This window comes from Lepidochelys kempii, chromosome 4 (genome assembly GCF_965140265.1).
Source record: "Lepidochelys kempii isolate rLepKem1 chromosome 4, rLepKem1.hap2, whole genome shotgun sequence".
Lineage (NCBI taxonomy): Eukaryota > Metazoa > Chordata > Testudines > Cheloniidae > Lepidochelys > Lepidochelys kempii.
This window is the reverse complement of record NC_133259.1, coordinates 62937418-62951346: the sequence shown is the minus strand read 5'-3', so window position 1 is coordinate 62951346 and position 13929 is coordinate 62937418. Positions and strand designations below refer to the sequence as shown.

At 42.9% G+C, this 13929-nt stretch overlaps 1 protein-coding gene across 14 annotated transcripts in view; it reads right to left on the bottom strand.

Annotated features, from left to right (window-relative positions):
* Positions 1-13929, bottom strand: part of RAPGEF2 (Rap guanine nucleotide exchange factor 2) — a 307277-nt gene that overhangs the window by 48414 nt on the left and 244934 nt on the right. For 13 of the 14 annotated variants that reach the window (XM_073341485.1, XM_073341476.1, XM_073341481.1 and 10 more), the window contains one exon: positions 3158-3335. In XM_073341485.1, the coding sequence (XP_073197586.1) occupies positions 3158-3335 (178 nt within the window). Of the gene's footprint in view, positions 1-3157; positions 3336-11680; positions 11795-13929 lie in introns of those variants that run through there. The other variant, XM_073341490.1, reaches the window with a different exon arrangement.

Below are 13929 nucleotides of genomic sequence, written 5' to 3'. Positions count from 1 at the left end.
GTAAAAGCAGCTCTTCAGAAAAATGCTTTAGGGTTCTTTAAGTTAAACTACTGTACAATGCTGTCTGTATACTGATAAATAATGTACAGAGAGCTGTTATAATTACTTGGGGTTTTTTGGAGACAGATTAGCTTATTATAATATCAATGAAAGATCTATAAAGTAAATGCCAGTATAATGAAAATATTGTAATATAACCATGTGCCTTGAATACATCCAATGAAATCACAATGACTCCACAGAGTCATAGTAATAGTTCTATTAAAACCATGATAGGTCCTTTTAGTCTGAAGAAATTAAGTTTTACAAAGTATTTTTGTGGCAGTATCATACCCTTAAGCTGTCTACAGGACATTTGGATCCAAACAACAAAAAAGTATACTATATAACTAATATAAACCCATACAAATAAGGACATTTAAAGACATATTGACGCAGGGGTGGGTAAACTTTCTGGCCCAAGGACCACATGTGGGTATGGAAATTGTATGGCAGGCCATGAATGCTCACAAAATTGGAGGTTAGGGTGCGGGGCGGGGGGGAACGGGAGGGGGATTGAGGGCTCTGGGGTGGGGCCGGGGATGCAGTAGGGTGCTCCAGGTTGGGACCAAGGGGTTAGGAGGGAGGGAGTGAGATCAGGACTGGGGCAGGAGGTTGGGGCGCGGGAGGGGGTCAGGGTGCAGGTTCCAGGCAGTGCTTACCTCAAGCAGCTCCCAGAAGCAGTGGCATGTCTCCCCTCCAGCTCCTGTGCAGAGAGGTGGCCAGGCGTCTCTGTACACTGCCTGTGTGGCCAATGGGAGCTGCAGGGGCGGCACTTGGGACAGGGGCAGCGTGCGGAGCCCCATGGCTGCCCCTATGCATAGGAGCCAGAGGGGGGACATGCCGCTGCTTCCAGGAGTCGCGCGGAGCGAGGCAAGCCCCAGACCCTGCTCCCTGGCGGGAGCTCAAGAGCTGAATTAAAGCACCTGGGGGGCCAGATGCAGCCCCCGGGCTGTAGTTTGCCCACTTTCGTATTAAGGTAATAAGATGAGAGAAAAGGAGTACTTGTGGCACCTTAGAGACTAACCAATTTATTTGAGCATAAGCTTTCGTGAGCTACAGCTCACTTCATCGGATGCATACTGTGGAAAGTGTAGAAGATCTTTTTATACACACAAAGCATGTTTTATAAACACAAACACGGCTGTTACTCTGAAACCTAAGATGAGAGACAATTTCATAAAAACAGGCAAATTCATATTCCTAACTCTAGCCAGCCCTTTCGGGTTTAGGTTTTACAATGATGTGCTGTACAATATCACACAATATATAAACACAACCCTGTTCAGAAGGACCAGTTAAAAGCATGGTTACAGTAATATGAAGTGACTCTTTCAATGTCTTATACTTCATGTGTAATCAAGTTCTATCTGATCCCTTTATTAACAAAAGTAAGCCTGTACTCTTTTTTACCCCTGTTAGCAGGGCAGAATCAACACAGACATGAGAGAGAGTTGGAATCTGTCTGATCTCAGCTAACAATTCTGCTGAGGATTCACAAATGTAGCACAAAAGTCTAGTTTTAGCCACACCTGAGCAACCCCAATAAAGAGAACATTTGAAGGAAATGGTCTTGCACAGGTATAACTAAGGGTAAATAATCTGGTCTGAAATACTTATGATAACACATGGGCGCTCCCAGTAGCACAGGGAAGATCGGACCCAACTCCACAAGTCTCCACCAACTGCAGGAACCTCTAGAGCTACTGCCCAATCCCAGAGCATCCTGCAGCAGGGGGAGGCACCCGGAGATGGGTCTAGTCTTCCTCTCCTTCCCTCCAGTGGCTGTGAAGGGATTGGACAAGTCCTGTTCCTCCCCAGCCCAGCCAGAGCTAGTAGGCCCCTTTGCTGGGGCACTCCTATGAACAAGGGGACATTGGATTTCACAGGGAAGGGCTTAATTTCACGGTCCATGACCTGTTTTTCATGGCTGTGAAATTGGTAGGGCCCTAACTGTGATCAACAGGAATTAATTTCCATTGACTTGATATGCAATTAGTATTTCCATTATTGTGACAATTTTTGTTAATTTCAAAATTCTCTAGAACTCTGTGAAAGCCTTTTCAGTCACCAGAGATTCTTACAAGACACACAAGTCTCTGGTGTCAAATTACAATCTGCAGTCTCTCAGTTCTAGCAGACTCCAAGCATTAATATACATCAATAGCACATTCATTTCCCGTTTTTTCCTCATACCCACCCACTTTTTTTCTTAAACAAGCATCTGTAATATACTAAACTCGTAGGGTTGCCAGGTGTCCGGTTTTAGACCAGACTGTCTGGTCGAAAAGGGACCTGTACAGTGTCTGGTCAGAAATACTGATCAGACACCAACAGTCCGGTTACCATGGGGATTGGGAGAGGCACTGGGTCATCAAGCCGTGCCAGCCCCTGCTCAGCTGGGGCCACCTCCTATCTGCATCTCATGGGTGGGCAGGCTCCATCTCAGGCTGCAGCTCCTATCCTAGCCCAGGAGCAGAGGGAACCCATTTCGGTGGGGGTGGGGAAGGAGGAGAGCAGTGAGCAATGGGGGAATGGGGAGAGAGGAGAAAGCAGGGGTGGGGCCTTGGGGGAAGAGGCAGAGTGGGGTATGTCTCTCCAGTTTTCAGACATTAGAAAGTTGGCAACCCTATACTTGGGAATCAATAGCTTAAAAAAAAATTTAACAAATAATTCAAGAAGTCCATTTGTACTGTGGAAGAAGAGGAGTATCTTAAATCATATCTTGCTATTTTCATAAACTTGTACTGTAACTGAATATTTTCTTCTCTTTTAGGTTAATAGTATGTTTTTGTGACATTAATTTGCAACCTAAAATCTGCATCATATCAGTGAAGTATCTAGTTTAAAATTAAATTGAGTTGCTTCATTAATTTTGTTTTCAGCTTAACATCTGTTATTGTTAACAGAATTATTTATTCGAGTTATCCAAATGTAACCTGTAAAATCAATCATTTGGCATTTTAAACAATTATTTCACATGAAGTTAGATATTTGCTACACAGATTCACTCTACTAAGTTTGGGACCGAGAAACAAGTTAGAAAATGTTAAATACTATTAAAGTGTCCTGAGGCTCAATTTCCCACTTCCTCCAGCTAGTTTTCATGCCAACTTACCAATGTCATCATCTGTCCTGTCTATTGGGTCTTTCTCCAGGCAGTCTCTAACAATATCCCTGCTCATCAGAGGGTCTGACGCCCTCTCAATGTCTTCTTCATCATCATCATCCTCAGAATCCACTGCAGTCTCTGGTAATCCACTCAGATCCATATCACCAGCCTCACTTTCTGTGGCCTAAATACACACACAGATAAATCAAATTAAAACATTTAGATGCGTCCTCAAAAGCCATTCTTTTCCACTTGAAATATGTAAATGAAGTGAATTTTACTCTGCTTTGTGGAAGATCAACAAGTCAATTTGACATACCACTTTTTGTTCTGATTTTTTCCTTCACTATATTTCTAAAAAAAAGGAAGTCAGTAATTTTTTTGAAACAGAATGTCTTTGGCAAGATTTAAGACTGGTGTGAATAAAGTAGACATTTAAATAAGCATGTTATGTGCCTTTTTAGGAAGCATGTCTAAGGAGAAGAAGAGGGCAATTTAAATTCACTAGGCCAGTTCTTTTACAAAATGACTAAAAAATTAAGCTGTTAAATAAAACTTTAATATTCGAGATCTCCAAAAATTAGTTTTTGCAGGAACCTATCAATGTAGTATATGTAATACGGTCATTAGTTCACAGAGAATATTGGTATCAACCAGTACTATCAAAATACCACTGAAGACTACAATAGCTACTGTCTGTCTATATAGAAACCGCATAAAAAAGCTCAGCTATGAAGTGGTGAAGCTAAGATTTTTATTTATTTATAAGTATAAAGGCATAAGAATTTACAGATGCGGAAAACATGTGAAGTCAGTGCTGGAGCACCACAGAGGGAATACACAGAATATCTACCAAACTTAATCTGCTTTAGAGCCTATGAAAATGAACAAAAATCCAGCCAACACACAGCTAGAGGTCATTAGTATAGTACCCAGAGGTAAATCATAGAATATCAGGGTTGGAAGGGACCTCAGGAGGTCATCTAGTCCAACCCCCTGTTCAAAGCAGGACCAATCCCCAACTAAATCATCCCAGCCAGGGCTTTGTCAAGCCTGACCTTAAAAATATCTAAGGAAGGAGATTCCACCATCCTCCCTAGGTAATGCATTCCAGTGTTTCACCACCCTCCTAGTGAAAAAGTTTGTCCTAATATCCAACCTAAACCTCCCCCACTGCAACTTGAGACCATTACTCCTCGTTCTGTCATCTGCTACCACTGAGAACACTCTAGAGCTATCCTCTTTGGAACCCCCTTTCAGGTAGTAGAAAGCAGCTATCAAATCCCCCCTCATTCTTCTCTTCTGCAGACTAAACAATCCCAGTTCCCTCAGCCTCTCCTCATAAGTCATGTGTTCCAGTCCCCGAATCATTTTTGTTGCCCTCCGCTGGACTCTTTCCAATTTTTCCACATCCTTCTTGTAGTGTAGGGCCCAAAACTGGACACAGTACTCCAGATGAGGCCTCACCAATGTCAAATAGAGGGGAATGATCACATCCCTCGATCTGCTGGCAATGCCCTTGCTTATAAATCCCAAAATGCCATTGGCCTTCTTGGCAACAACGGCACACTGTTGACTCATATCCAGCTTCTCGTCCACTGTAACCCTTAGGTCCTTTTCTGCAGAACTGCTGCCGAGCCATTTGGTCCCTAGTCTGTAGCAGTGCATGGGATTCTTCCGTCCTAAGTGCAGGAGTCTGCACTTGTCCTTGTTGAACCTCATCAGATTTCTTTTGGCCCAATCCTCTGATTTGTCTAGGTCCCTCTATATCCTATTCTTACCCTCCAGTGTATCTACCTCTCCTCCCAGTTTAGTGTCATCTGCAAACTTGCTGAGGGTGCAATCCACACCATCCTCCAGATCATTAATGAAGATATTGAACAAAACCAGCCCAAGGACCAACCTTTGGGGCACTCCACTTGATACCGGCTGCCAACTAGACATGGAGCCATTGATCATTACCCATTGAGCCCAACAATCTAGCCAGCTTTCTATCAACCTTATAGATCCCTAAATGTAAAAATATATTTTAATTATTCAATTTTAAGACCAAACATTTAATAAATCCCATAAACATATTTGCCTGTCATTTCAGATTGAGCTGCTTTTTTCTCAGAACCTGATTTAATGCCACAGCAGCTGCTAAACCTCTCTTACTGTGATTTTTTTTTTTTAAGAAACATAAGCTGCTAATGAGAATATTCTAAGCCACTGCTTCCCAAATCAGCACTCTCCGCCCCAAAGGAGGGTCAATTTCAGAGATTCTGGAGGTCAACAACACAGCCAAATGCATTTAAAAAAAAAAAAAAGAATCTGGACATAGTAGACTTTATAGTTGTGATTCTCAAAAACCATCCCTTGTGCGAACAATGGGCTTTAAGTTGAAAAGATCTGAAGCCGTTCTCCAAAAACAGCAAAAGGGGAGACAGCACTTGCCTGCCAAAGACATAAGCTTATATTTGTCTTCTATAGCATCGTCTTTCTCACCTTTACGTCTATGTGTTTTTTGTTTTTGTTTTGTTTTTTTCACTATTTAATACAAACAGTATCTTCTTTGATAAAATATAAAGTAAAATAAAATAATTTTTACTTTATTTCCTTCTATTCTGATTTAAAAAATCAGTCTTGGTTTAGTGAGATTGCTGAGTATAAACCAATGGTACATTTTAAAATGGCAGCCAGGTGGCTCAACAGCTTGTTACACAACTTTGGAAGAACCTCCGATTCTGAAAGCGTCAATTCAGGTTACTGAGCCACAAACTAATTAATTGGTCTGATTTGCAAATATTGATCTTGCTAGCAATTGTCATTCCTACTGATCAGGACAAGGTTAAGTTTTTCAAAAAGCATCATGGTTGACATGGATGCTAACTTTCAGTTAACCCCATTATACTAAAACCGAGAAACAGGAACTATTTTGTTACAAATTGATTATTTAAAACCCCTAATATCACTGTAATAATAAAAAAGCAACTGATTTTTGAGGGATCACATGGTGCTCCACCAAGGGAACAGTGAATTATAGGGGACTGTGTCTTTTATTATTTAATTATTTGCTGTCTTAAGATTGCATTTTTTTAAAAAAAAAATGCAGTTTTTCCTGCTTTTTTCTTAGCTAAAACTATTGTGATGGACATAAATCTCTCAGGCCACGAGATCCCCTTTTTCCTGGAGAACTCTGTCATCCTTTGGAGGATTGCGACTATAACACTGTTTGCGGCTGACAGCCTATTGGGGAGGGATAGGATGATCAAATTCAATTTTTAAGACTCAGTAACACTGTGCTCAATTAGCAGCTGGAAGATTTGCAACTCAGATTTCAGCTATGTCACAATCCCACCCCTCAAATAGAGGGTAATAAGTATTTGGTATTTCTAACATAAAAACAAGTAGGAATGTGAGGCCATCATTTTTATAAACCACAAAGGAGCTGTAAAATGGTTATTTAAAACTATATTTCTTCTCTTAGTAATTCTACTGATATTTGTCTTAGGTTAGACAACAGGCTTGATTCTGTTCTCCGAAAAGCAGATGTTTACTGAATATTACCATTTAGCAGAAGTGAAGAAGTTAGATAACAGGAATGGTCTTTTAAGAAAAAAGAAAAAAAAAAGTGTCATCAGTACATGGAATAAATCGCAGCAATCATTAAGGAACTGAAAGCTATTATAATATAGGAAGACACTGGAAAACTGGATTTTTAGCTTTCCAAAGAGGCATAATGGATTCATTTCCAACCCTGGTGGTCAAGAGGCATGAGGCCTACAAGGAAAGTAATTGTAATACCACCTTGAATACCCCCTTTGAAGGAAAGTTACTCACCTTATTATAACTGGAGTTCTTCAAGATGTGTAGTCCCTGTGGGGGTACACAGGAACTCTAAGCGCTTGAGACAGAGAAGTTATAGCAAGCTGTTTCTGCTGACCACACCTGTGCACTCGTTATCCTTGTGCTCCACATTGACAGTATCAGGGATAGGGCTGACTAAAAGCCTCTCCAGTTCCTTCTCTGCCACAAATCTCGTCATGATCCAAAGCAGAGGGAAGAAGGTCAGGCAGCTGAATGCAGACAGGAACCATACATCTGGAAGAACTCCAGCTACAATAAGGCCAGTAACTTCCCTTTCTTCCGTGAGTACTGCTTCCCATGTACAGTCCACTGGGGGTGACTCACAACAAGCACTCAGGGGAGAGGGGCATGATAATGAAGTTTATAGAGCTGCTTTAGAACTACTGCCCAAAGGATGCGTCAGCCAAGTAGTCTTGGGCCAAGGCATAATGTCTCATGAGTGTGTGGCTCATACTCCACATAGCTGCCCTGTAACTATCAAGCAGGGACAACTCTTGAAGTGAGGCTAAATGAGACTGCATGTACCCTTCTAGAGTGAGCCCTTACCCCAAGAGGAGGAGGAAATTGTGCCAACTAATAGAGTAAGTATTAGAGATTCTTTGAGAGGATATAGCTTATCCTCACACTCATTCTGCTTTGGCCACCAATAGTCTAGGAGATTTCTTGATCTGTTTCGTTCTCTGCAGGTAAAATGCCAATTCTTATCTCATGTTGATGGAATGAAATCTCTAGTTGCTAGAGGCATGGGGTTTCAGGAAAAACACAGATATGTGAATTAACTGATTTTTGTGAAATTCCTAAACTATTTTAGGAGTGAATTTCGGGTTTAGGTGTACCAAGACTTTGTCCTTGTGGAATATTGTGTATGGTGGATTGGCCATTAGGTCCTCATGTTCACCTACCCTTCTGGGCAAGGTTATGTCAGTGATGAACACGACCTTCACTGACAAGTGAGACACAGAACACATACCTAATGGTTCAAAGGGTGGCCTACTGAATGCTGAAAGCACCAAGTTAAGATCTCCATGAGGGTTGTCCCCCGCCCCCAGCAGCAAGGTTTTGATCAGACCCCTCAAAAACCTGGCTGTTCCTGGATGACTAAAGATCAAGTAACCATCTGTTAGCAGGTGACAAACACTGATTGGCCAGATGTGAATCCACAGCAGGCTTTGGGAAAGGCCTGTCACCTTGAGTGCAAGGAGATAATCCAAAATAGCAGACTTATCCACTATTTTTGGTGACCAAGTTTTGCTGGATCCAGACAGAGAAATATATCCCTTTGGCTAACTAACATTTCCTGGTGAAGTCCTTTCTGCTATTAAGAACGGCTTGCACAGCATGAACGTTTTCAGTGTGATGCCCATCCAAATACCAAGCCATGAGATGAAGAGACTCCGGGTTGGGATGCTGGCCTTGTCATTCTCCTTGGTCAGAGATTCAGGAGGAATGAATACTGATGGTCAGATGGGTTGACATTTGTCAGGGACTTGGGAAAGCAGAACTATCTAGGCCATTTGGAGGTGATGAAGATAACTCATACTCTGTCCTGTCCAATCCTCCATAGAACCAGAGATAGTTGTAGGATGGGAGGAAAGGCATAGGTCAAGGAGAACAGCCCCTCTGGAATACTGTCATTGAACTCCTCTTGAGCAGTATATGCTGCACTACTGTTTGCTTAGCAGGCAACAGGTCCCAAGCGGGGATTCCCCGCTGAGTGAAGATGCTATCCACTACTGAACTATGTAATTCCCACTTGTGGCAAAATGCCTGCTGAGGCTGTCTGCCAGCGAGTTTTGGGCACCCAGAAGTTAGACAACAGACAGAGTGATGTGCTTCTGGATACACCAGTTCCATAAATAGACCACTTCTATACACAGTGGAGGGATCTCACCCCTCCCTGCTTGTTTATATAGAAAATGATTGTTATGTTGTCCAACATTATCAGGACATGCTGGTAGTGTATGAGTGGTAGGAAAACTTTGAAGGTTTCTCAAACTGCTCTCAGTACCAGAAGAGCTATGTGCTTTCTGACTTTGTGAGGTGTTAGAGTACCTTGCACTTTATGATCATCTACATGGGCTCCCCAGCCTATCAGAGTGAATCTAATCATCTTGTCGAGCACAGGGGAAAGAAATGGAACTCCTGCATACACAAGTCCAGGCCCCTCCACCACGTCAGTAAGGCCCTGACCTTGAGGGGCTTGTTCCTATGGTGTTCATGCTGTGCTTGCTCTGTGTATATACTGTTTGGATCCAAACCTGCAGGCAACGAATGTAGAGTCTGGTGAATGGTGTCATATAAGTACATCACACCATATGTCCCAAAAGAGACATTTTGTAACTAGACATATCCAACTGAGATTGGAGGGCTGTGTGTAACTAGATCTATCAGAGTGCCCTTGGTGTGAAATCTGTCCTTGTGGAGATAGGCCGTCATCCTGATCAAATCTAAGGTTGTTCGTATAAATCTATGGTCTGAGTAGCAGTCAAGTTAGACGTCTCTATGTTTATCCAGGGGACTAAACTCTATGTTTATCCTAGGGACGTTAGATGGTGGAGCAGCAGCAACAAGACTGATGCTAAGACTTCCAGGCACGACCTGCCAGTCAAAAGCCAGTCATCCAAGAATGGGAAGATGGGGGAGCTGCCTCATCTGAGCTGAACAAGACCTCTGCTCTCTTTACCAGGACAAAGTACTACTTTTCTTCCCTCTTGGGAGTAGGGGCATAAGTAGCCAGTGTGAGCCATACTGCCATTGACAGTTCTAATATGGTTTCATTTACCAAGCGTACAACCTGACTGGATCCCTCTGGCTGTAGGATATCCAGGACCTCCTCTAAGGAGATTTGGAACTATTCTACCACTCTCCATAACAGCTCCTGAAATTGTCTACAATCATCTAGGGGAGATGGTGAGGCTGGAGCAACTGCCTCATCAAATGAGGAGGATGATACCCTGGTTGGTACTGGAGGATTCAGCTCATTTTCCTCTTCTTCCATGAGCTCAAGAGGCAATCCTGGGTTGACGCTTTGGAGGAGAGCAGCGGTAGGACTCCTTGCTGGATCACACAGATTCCAGACAGCATGCATAAGTGTTGCAAGGGACCCAATAAGGCCAGTATGATAGATCAAAAGTAGGTTCTGGTGGTCCCCAAAGCATTGGGTACAATCAATCCTGAGGAGGAGGTCTCTGCTGGTGTCGCAGAGGCTGGTTCCTGGAGACCCATGGTCTCCTGTCTGGGCTAATCTCTCCAGGTGGAGGTGAAGCTGGTTCCGCTGGTAAGTCCAATTCTCCTGACAACTGAAAGGTTGGATCAAGTTCCATTAGCAGTGCTGTTGGTCCCCATGAGGGGAAACTGTGGCTAGTGGCCAGAAAGGAACACAGAATTCTTCCGGAGTACTTGATTTCCCCTGGTGTTAGTATCTCCTTGGTGAGTATTGTTCCCAATAACAAGAGGAGGATGAAGATATCCTCTGGAGTGGTGTAACTGGCCCTTTTGGACATTGTGTCTTATCACTCCATACTGACAGGTAGATTTAGATGTCGGTTCCTTATGGAGCCGTGACAGTACCATCAGTGAACGAGTCTCCAACCTGGTGTTCTGTGACAGCACCAGCAGTTTCCAGTTTTTCAGGAACCAGTGTTTAATTTTAGTTAGCACTACAATTGGTGTTGAAGGTGATGCTAAGACTAGTGCCAAAGAAACCTTGCTTCTAGATGCCTTCTGATCATGCCCGTGAGGATTTGGAGGACCTCCTAAGTCCTCCTCTCTTGGGTGTGAAGGCTCACGTAGCTTGGACAAGATTGGGGACAGATCTCTCGTCTTAGAAGGTCTCGGAAGGGATCTGCTTTTTCGTTTGTGAGAATGCCCCTTACTCTCATGAGTGGACTCATATGAAAGTTTTTTTCCTTCTGCTAGCTTTCTGCGTTGGAGTCAAACACAGTACTAGGGGGCACATGATTTAATTCTTCTGGCTGAGGTACAGGGGCAGCCTCCCCAGTCTGGGTCTGACTGACAGCTAACTGTGTGCTCACTAAGGTGCTTCTGAAGCCAAAGTTATTTCACCTGCCACATTTAGCAGGAAAAACAGCAGCAGATTTTGCACTTTAGCTGAGATATGAGCTTCTGTGAGGCAACAAAGCAGTGGTGCCCAAACTTTTTACCTTGTGCCTCCCCCCTTGAGCCCTGTCCACACCCACTGCCCCGAGCTGGGTCTGGGAGTGGGTCTGTGGCTTCAGAAGGTGTGGGGACACAGACAGGGGTAAGGGACCAAGACTGGGGCCACAGCAGATACTGGGATCGGCTGCTGGGGGCCTGGGTCAGCCGCTGGGGCCAGCAGCCAAGTCTGGGGCCAGGAACGGAGCTGGGTGGCACTCCCTTCCTGCCACGCGGGGGGCTGGCCTGGGCCCCAGCCACCCCCACCCTGAAAATGTTCCTCTGCGCCCCCTTAAGAGGGCGCACCCCACAGTTTGGGGACCTCTGCACTGGGGCACTGTTGGTGGTCATCACTGACTGAAAAGGAGAAGGAGACAGTTTTTGAAGCCTGTATCCTAAGTGTAATTTAAATACCGTGCTGGGAGACAGGCAGGGTTCCCACGGTATGGATTCTAACACTGACTAACTGGGGAGCTATCAAAACACTAACAAAAAACCCCTAAGAATATAAAACTGAATATTTACAAGAGAAAGGATCAGCTCTGGATACTGGAGAATTCCAACTCAGGACATGTAGCGGTCAGAAGGACCTAGAGAGGAAGCTAGTTCACGCTGCCTCCTACACCTTCTGTGTGGAGCATGAGGAGAGCAGGGGCACTCGCACGGACCAACCGACACTGCTTGCAAGAATTCCCCGGTCTCAGGAACATGGACCACATGCATATCCCCATAGCGGAATACATATAGGAACCAGCACTCTAAGAAGAAACACACACACCAATTCTGACATTTTAGCTCTCATGAAATCAACTAGAAGTAGAAAACGCTCATTCATACCATCTGATAATACAGCATCTTTATAAGATAAAAATCATTAATCTCTAACATTAGCAGTTCATGAGATTCCACTCAATTTCATGTCACACTAAAGGAATCAAAAACAAGAGCAATCAGATCTTTAAAATAATCATTTTACCCATCAGGGATAGAAATATTTTTGCTGACCACTGCAAACACTTTGAGAAATAGTAATTTCCCCCAGCCCACCTCTAATGCAAGAATCCTACTCTAATGATCAAAAAGAAAAAACTCAAGATCAACCATTTATTTTTATTTTTTTTTAAGTCTCTACAAAAGTATCTAAAATTAACTGCTCCAAATAGGGAGCTTCAAAGACAGTTTCAGACATCTTTTTATCTGAAAATAGATGTTTGACAGAAAAGTAAATATTTACTCATCTTAAGCAGTCCAAGACATTACCAGGTTGGCCACATCCAAACGCTTGCTTTTGCAGAGGTATACTAATTAAAACTAAAGAATTGCCTAAGGAATTTTTCACACAACTGACTTTAAATGTAACTTCACAACATACCTCGTTAGTGCGTGCTTCTAGAGATCAAAGAATCTGCAACCAGATGCAACATAAAATATATCTGTGAAAGCAGGTTTTACAAAGTTAATTAATCTCTTCTACAGCTGAAATCAGGGGTGGATGAATGTACAATATCCCCATAAGGAACAGAGCAGCAGGCCTTAATTTATTAGCTGCGATCACCATAAATTAGAAACTTGACACTGATTTTTAGAATCAGTGCAGCTCTAATTTATTTTAAAAAGTAAACATGTAATATGTAGGGTAAGTATTGTCACCTGTTTTCTGTACTGGAAACTGCTGAATGCCCTTGTAAACTGATATTACTAACCTGATCTCTCACCTGTGTATAACAGAAGTAGATCCACCTGAGTCAATGGATAGAATCAGGCCCAGTAGCTTAGTACAGTAAGATCTAAATAAAAAAAATCTATAATTTATTTATTTAACTCAATTCTGAAATCTCTGGAGTGTTTATTTTCAGCTATGGCATACTATATGTGAATCCTACAAAAGGGGCTGCACTTATAAGCAAGGTCAGATTACTGTTCAATATTCTTTATGTAAAATAAGCTTCTCATGCAACATCACTGCTAAAATGTCCATCTTCTAACCCACTGTAAATTAGAAAACAAACAAAATTAGACTAAGAACCTCATAATAGTCTTCAGACATGGTAAGGGGCTGGTAATAAAGAGGATGATGATCAATTGTTATCTATGTCCATTGCAGGAAGGACAAGCAGTAATGGGTTTAATCTGTAGCAACGGAGATTCAGGTTTGAGATTAGGAAAAACTTTCTAACTAGGATATGTTTCAGAGTAGCAGCCGTGTTAGTCTGTATTCACAAAAAGAAAAGGAGTACTTGTGGCACCTTAGAGACTAACCAATTTATACGAGCACAAGCTTTCGTGAGCTACAGCTCACTTCATCGAATGCATTCAGTGGAAAATACAGTGAGGAGATTTATATACATAGAGAACATGAAACAATGGGTGTTACCATACACACTGCAACCAGAGTGATCACTTAGGTCAGCTATTACCAGCAGGAGAGCGGGGGGGAGGACCTTTTGTAGTGATAATCAAGGTGGGCAATTTCCAGCAGTTGACAAGAACGTCTGAGGAACAGTGGGGGGTAGGGGTGGGGGGAGATAAACATGGGGAAATAGTTTTACTTTGTGTAATGACCCATCCACTCCCAGTCTCTATTCAAGCCTAAGTTAATTGTATCCAGTTTGCAAATTAATTCCAATTCAGCAGTCTCTCACTGGAGTCAACTAGGGGAGTTACACTCTGGAATAGGTTTCCAAGGGTGCTGGTGTAATCCCCACCATTGGAGGTTTATAAGAACAGGCTGGATAAACACCTCTCAGGGATGGTCTAGACTTACTTGGTCCTGC